The sequence below is a fragment of the Centruroides vittatus genome, unplaced genomic scaffold (assembly GCF_030686945.1).
Source record: "Centruroides vittatus isolate TY-2023 unplaced genomic scaffold, ASM3068694v2 contig_2521, whole genome shotgun sequence".
Taxonomy (NCBI): Eukaryota; Metazoa; Arthropoda; class Arachnida; order Scorpiones; family Buthidae; genus Centruroides; species Centruroides vittatus.
This window is the reverse complement of record NW_027121598.1, coordinates 4,524-11,914: the sequence shown is the minus strand read 5'-3', so window position 1 is coordinate 11,914 and position 7,391 is coordinate 4,524. Positions and strand designations below refer to the sequence as shown.

Genomic DNA, 7,391 nt, shown 5'->3' with positions numbered 1-7,391 from the left:
CGTTCATCCCACTAGATGGCGGGAATTTTGGTTTTTTGTCGAGAGTTGGCAACACCAAGAAAAAAGTTGTTAAGTTCCAAAAGGCGCGGGAACATAGTGGAATGCTCTTGTAACCGAATTAATGTAAATAGTTGATTTTTGTTTTGTGTGATTAAAATCTAAAGACAGATTTAGTGGACTTTTTGCTTGATTGGACATACGACAGGGAACCTGGCGTACGAACAAGACGGTCAGGTGAGATTTACGAAAGCTAATTAATCATTACACGAGACTAGGATGGGCCTGACGCGACATAATGGCGCCCGAACAGGGACGTCAGGTTCTAACTGATTTTATTTATAAACGTTCTACAATTGTTGTACGAACATTGTTTACGTTTGGAAGTATTTATTTAACTGCAGAAAATGAGTACTGATTGGAGGATTTAGTGGAAATACATCTCTGCATCGAGGTTTTCTCTATGTCTATCTTGTCTGCTTTTGTTCTTTGGGTTAATTAATAAGATTCACTTCATGGAGCCCTCAATCAGATTACGTGGATCCTACCGAGGTGCTTTCACAAAGTTCGCCGATAGGGTGCAGGAATTTCTGACGTCGAAGGTTGAAGATTTCGATTCATGTGCTGGATTTTTGGCCCAGTTACAGGAAAAATATTCTAAAATAGAAACCATCGATAAAGAAATATTAGATAAGTTACAAAAGGATGAGAAGTGTTCTCAACAGATGTTGGATGAAGAAATTGAGGGTATTGAGAATTACAATGGTACATTCGTAGACTTGAAAACAAGACTAGAGCGTCGTTTGAATACGTCGGGGCTGGATGAAACACGAAGCGAAGGCGAAACTGGCTATTCCAAGGGAAATTTTAAGTTACCAAAGATTGAATTGCAAAAATTTGATGGCAATTTGAAAAATTATCTTTCCTTTTGGGGACTATTTAAGAAAATACATGAAGATCCCAATATTTCGGATTTGGATAAATTTCAATACCTCATTCAGTCGACTCTGAAGGGCTCAAGGGCCAGGGAAGTAATTGAATCGTTCCCCGTGACAGCCGAGCATTACTCGCAAGCAATTGAGTGTTTAAATTCGCGTTTCGGAAGAGAAGATGTGCTCATCGAGGTTTACGTGAGAGAGCTCCTGAGTCTAGTACTGAATAATGCATTGGGGCAAGAGCACAAATTGCCAATTGTGAAACTTTATGATCGTATCGAGACACAACTACGATCCCTTAAAATGCTTGGTGTTACTACGGATAAGTGTGCTTCAATGCTCTACCCTTTAGTTGAATCTAGCTTACCGACCGACCTCTTGAGAATTTGGGAAAGACACCTAAATTCGATGCTACTCAAGTCTGGAAGAGAGAATTTCAACAAGTTAGAAACTCTGATGCAGTTTTTGCGTAACGAAATTGAAAGCGAGGAGAAAATTTCCTTAGCCACAAGTGGGTTTGGCTTTCAGAACAAAACCAAGAAGGTAGTACAAAGTAAAATTAAGGCTGCTTCTCCCTATAACAAGACTGTTCCAACTGGTATGGAACTTTTGACTTCTGCTCAAGAGAAACCATTCAGGGATCAGCAGTGTGTATTCTGTGAGAAATCCCATGCTAGCGCTGAGTGCAGGAAGGCGGAAAATTTGACTTTAGATCAAAGGAAACAAATCCTTATAAAGCGAGGAGCTTGTTTTAAATGCTTAAAACTGAATCACATATCTTCTTCATGTAGAGCAAAGTGTAGTTGTACAGTTTGTGGCAAACCACATCACGTTCTTCTCTGTAGGAATAGCCGAAAGGTATCTCCCAACAATGCTTCTGTTGGTGAAGGTGACGGCGCCCCCCCAGTATGTGAGCAGGCATTGGCTAATGTGTCATCAACTCCACGTGTCTTGCTACAGACTTTGGTTGTGATTCTGAGGGGAGAGGAAAGGTGTCTCAAAATCCGTGCAATTATTGATACTGCCTCCCAGAGATCCTATATCTTGAAGAGCACTGCAGAAAGAGTCGGTTACCAACCAATGAGAAAGGAAAATTTGAAACATTCGTTGTTTGGAGGTTCATGTACGGATATTTGTGAACACGATGTGTACAAGGTACACCTCTCGTGCGTAGACGATAAATATCGTTGTAATTTTGATGTCTTGGACCAATCGACCATTTGTCTGACCACGCCCCCAGTTACACAGGAACTGTGTCAGGATGAATTGTCAAATATGGGGATATCCTTGAGCGATTGTCAAGGTCCCATTGAATTGCTCATAGGAGCGGATGTCGCTGGCAAACTAATGACAGGAGGACTCCGGACACTCAAATCAGGTTTAACTGCTATTGAAACGAAACTCGGTTGGACGATCTTAGGACGCACGAAGGAGCATTCCGAGCCAACCGAAAACTTGATTGTCACTTCGATGTTAATTGGAGATTTGCGAATTCCTGATCTTTGGGAATTAGATATTCTTGGAATAAAGGACCCTGCCGAAAAACAATCAAAGAAGGAACTGGAACAAGCGTCTATCGAACATTTTGAAAAGACGCTGAAGAGAGATAGCGATGGTCGGTACATGGTGTCCATTGCCTGTGGATCGCATAAGAGATGCTGCGCCATTCGAGGTTACTGGCGTTGATCTAGCTGGTCCACTGTACTTGAGGGATAAGCAGAAGTGTTGGATTGTCCTGTATACTTGTGCAGTGTACAGGGCTGTACATCTCGAGTTGTTGACGTCTCTTTCAACGAAGGCGTTCCTGCAAACATTCAGACGATTTGTGGCAAGAAGAGGACGCCCTTCTGTCATTTATAGTGATAACGGTACAAATTTTGTCGGTGCTGCCAAAATTTTCTCTGAGGCTGAACTTACGAAGATTAAAGATGAAATTCTTGTTCAGAGCATTATCTGGAAGTTCATTCCCCCAGCTTCGCCTTGGTGGGGTGGCTGGTGGGAAAGGTTGGTAGGGTGTGTAAAGCAGATTATGAGGAGAATTTTGGGACGAGCCTCGTTAACATACGAAGAGCTCTACACAATTATCTGTGAGGTAGAGGGTTTGATGAACTCTCGACCACTTACTACACTCTCAGAAGATACTGAAGATTTAATCCCGTTGACTCCTAATATGTTTCTGCAAGGGATAAAGGAAACTGGACTTCCCGATTTAAACCACTTGGAAAAGGTAAATCTTGGGAAGAGATTCCGTTATTTATGCAAGTTGAGAAAAGATTTACGAAATAGATTTCGAATTGAGTACCTGGGGCAATTGCAAAACCCGAAGGGGGTAGCCAAGGGCGCTAAAGTAATTGCTGTGGGAGATATCGTCTTGGTTGGGCATGACAACCAAAAGCGACTTGATTGGCCTCTGGCGAAAGTTGTCGAGATCTATCCAGGTAAAGATGGATTGGTAAGAGTAGCCAAAATAAAAACACAGGTTGGATTTCTCATCCGTCCTGTTAGGAGACTGTATCCCTTGGAAATCTCTTCGGTGGATGAAAAGTATGTTATGCGAAACGAATTTCGTGGCAAGACTGTAGACTCTACTGAAAACGATTGCGAGAGGACCTATCATCGGTCCCGAATGATCTCTGCCGCTACAGGGAGTGATGTGACCACCTCATCTGAGAATTCTCGAGTCTCAAAAAGGGGCAGACCCTTAAAGGCTCCCAATCGGCTGGATTTGTAGACTGATTCGAACTCATTCAATTAGTACTATATGTGTTTGTTGTATTTAAGTTTAATTTAATTTTGATTTTGACTGACAAAATCAAGGGTGGGAGGATGACCCGTTCATCCCACTAGATGGCGGGTATTTGGTTTTTGTCGAGAGTTGGCAACACCAAAGAAAAAGGTTGTTAAGTTCCAAAAGGCGCGGGAACATAGTGGAATGCTCTTGTAACCGAATTAATGTAAATAGTTGATTTTGTTTTGTGTGATTAAAATCTAAAGACAGATTTAGTGGACTTTTTGCTTGATTGGACATACGAACAGGGAACCTGGCGTTACGAACATACGGTCAGATGAATAATTACGTATTAACGTTATTAAGTGTATTAATTCATTTCTACACAAGACTAGGTGGCCTGACGCGTACAGTACAGTATGGGAAGCCTTTAATGCTCTTGAATGTAAATGTTTGTAAGGAAAAATATAGAAAGTGAACTGTTTTTTAAATCAGCAAACTTTGTTTAGAAGGAAAACAATAATAATATAAACAGATAAATATTCTTAAAAAGAAATTGTTATTATTATTATTAAATGTCGGGAAGGCCCACCAGTGGCCAAGAGATCTTCGGCACTGAACACTGGGAGTTCGGTCATGGGTTCGCACGGGTGTTTGCCGCCTCGCTCAGACCGGTTGGGCACGTGGAGTTTTCCGGATTTTCTCCACGTCTGTAACGCCTGATAGGGGCCAGTTTTCCTTAAAAGACCTCCCGGAAGGCATTACTACCCCGCACGCGTGTGGCCATTCCATCTAATGGCCGGCTAATCGGACGCATGCATCCGTATTCTCGTCTCTCGGAGTAAATAGCCTGTATGAACTGCACATTCCATATTAACCATTGTATGAAAGAAAGAAATGCCAGGACCCCATTGAATCCCTCATACCCATTAGTTCTGGGATGCAATGATGCTATAAAATTATGGTAACAGAGCCTTCAATCATGTTCTGTACAACTACAAGGGTTCAAATTTATTTTTGTTTTTTTTACAAGTGGTTAAATTCTAGATAGAACTATTATTTTTCAATTTATTTAATGGAAAATTTTCAATCTTTCAATTGCGGTATGAAGTAATTTTTAAAGACAGGAAGATACTATATTACAGTATTTTAAATTAAATTTTTATAGACTACCTAGTATATACAGTTTTTTAACTATAAAGTTTAAAATTCTTCGATATTATTATTTATTTCGTTATTAAAAATTTAAAACTATAACAAACATTTAAAACTATTAATTTATATATATATATATAAATGAAGGTTGTTTGTTTGTTCACTATGCCATACCTGGAATTTTTTGACCAATTGTTACGAAACTCGGCAGTTACGTTCAGATACTTCTAACTTAGATATTGTCGTATATCCATCTGAAATTATTGATTAGATTTCTGTATATCAATTAATTTCTGTCTACATTCGATTTGCTGGCTTTACATGTAGCGCCATATCTATTGACAAAATATTTAATAAAATAATACAGGGTAAACTAAATATAATTCTTACAAAACAGGGTATAATTTTTAAAAAATATATATTATATTCACTTAATTACTGTGACAATGATATTACGCGAAGTAGACGCGCCATTACTATGACAGGTACCACATAGCACTTGTACGTAGTAATGTTTTGCCCCTGCACATCATACTTTTCCTGTTAGCAATAGGCGGGCCGGTTATGTATCTAAAATTTTTCAATTGAAATAACGTGACTTGCGGTAAAAATCGGTCTAAATTTTTTTTTTTTTTTTCAAATTGCATCGCAATAAGTACCCTAGTGGATAAAACCACCGGACACCGGTAGTCGGTCGTGGGTTCACGCATGGCCAACGTACTGTCTACGTGGAGTTTTCTCGTTTTCTTCGTGTTGGGGCCAATTGGGGCCAACTTTACATAAGTCTTTCCGGGATGCATTATCATTAGAAGATCGTTCACGTGTCGCGTAGCCGTAACAAAATAAATCGAACCAATTCTAATTTTTCTATAAATGTGATATTTACGAGGATATACTTAACTACAGGAAATCTGGACATCCCGTCCCCTCCCCTTAGTAACTCATAAACCCATTGCACCAAACTTTTTTCACTGATACTGCTTAAGATGTTCTAACGTTCAGCCAAATTAATGTATACAGTGAGTGCGATGATTTAAGGCACAAAGTAGAGCTGGAAGTCTTTTTCTGTGCCGATGTTTATATTTCCTATTTATTATCGTGGCGACATTGCTTCGTTCAAAACTTCCTGTAGTTGTAGTCTGTGTAACGTGCACTTTATTCACATGTTGAGTCTTACTGTCAAATCTGCTTCCAGTATGCTTATGCCACAACTTTCAAACGTTTCATTTACTTTTTCCACCTGGTAAAACCAGGTGGAAAAAGTAAAACTCAGCAAAAACATTTTTTACGAGATCAATAAAAGCAATTATTCTTACATTTTTACAAAATTGTTTTTATTTAAACAAATCTTATATGAAGTCTTTCGGACGTTAAGGTTAGCAACTTAGATTACATGCGGCACCGTCAGAACCCATGCGACATTTTCAAATATTAATAGTAGACCAGTATTAATGAATAGTCATTGACTATCCTCTCTCCCAGGAAGACAACTACTACTTTTGGTCGAATTAACTTTAACCCTCTTCCACAGCAGTTTCTGCCTATCAGACCCAGCGGATGGTGGCATTCGAATAGGAAAATAACGTTGACGGCCGATGGTCGAGCGGTCAAGATGGCAGCCTATCTTTTTGTGTAACTCGTTCCGCCCTGTGGGCACTAAGAGGGTCTGTTTTAGCAAGCCCATTATGGGTTCGGCCGGGTCCACAAGGGACGGGATCCGGCCGCCCCATTGTGGACCTGGCCGAACCCATAATGGGCTTGCTAAAAGAGACCCTCTTAGTGCCACGGGCGAAAAGTTAAAAAAAAAAACACATATTGGGCAGGATTGTTACCTCAGAATCTATTTTTCTCATCTAAATCTAGATTGTTTTGTTTGCCTCTAGATTCAATTAGATAAGTGATATAAATTTATATTGTTTCATCTCGAATTTAGCTATTTTCTCTATTTTATTTAATTATTATAAAGAAGGTAAGATCAGAGTTTAAAGTGATAAGTGTAGTACTTAACCCTCAATATAACAATATTTCTAAGTTCGAGCCAGGTCTTGAAGGGCTTTACTCCCAACTATATAATTGTTTATTTACTCGTATAGTGTACTCAGATCAGTCTGATCCGTATCATACTCAGTACGTTGTTGATTTTTTCGGACAATGCTTTTTCTTTTGCAGAATATAAGTAGTGTTCTGATGTTTTTATTATAGTTATAGTTTGTGAAAATTTTTATTTCAACTTGTAAAAATATTTACAATGAAAAACATTTTGACCTTTGTCACGTCGTGAACCACATTGTTGAAGTTAAAATCTTCTTAGAGGTAATAAGGAGGTAATAACTATGGAAAACGGAAGAAGTATTTCTGTTGCCAAAAGTACACACACTTCTTAATTTAAGCCAGAAGTCAAGTCTTGTTTCACTTAATATTAATATCGCGTTTTGTAATAATTTAATTTTTAGTGATGAAATTGTAATTTCTTTTTGACGTTAAAATTGATTTATTTCAGACTATTTTCAAAAGAATAATACTTTATAAAGGAAAGATTTCATTTTACAAACTTTAAGTATATTGAGTTGACCAGA

At 38.7% G+C, this 7,391-nt stretch overlaps 2 protein-coding genes across 2 annotated transcripts; both read left to right on the top strand.

The window, feature by feature from the left end:
- Positions 1–512: 512 nt before the first annotated feature.
- On the top strand, positions 513–2,618 carry LOC136971435 (uncharacterized). Its single transcript, XM_067265894.1, has one exon. It carries the CDS (start codon positions 513–515, stop codon positions 2,616–2,618), a length of 2,106 nt encoding a protein of 701 aa, XP_067121995.1.
- A 343-nt stretch (positions 2,619–2,961) lies between these two features.
- Positions 2,962–3,663, top strand: LOC136971434 (uncharacterized). The gene has a single exon (XM_067265892.1). The coding sequence runs from the start codon at positions 2,962–2,964 to the stop codon at positions 3,661–3,663; it is 702 nt and encodes a 233-aa protein (XP_067121993.1).
- Positions 3,664–7,391: the final 3,728 nt, after the last annotated feature.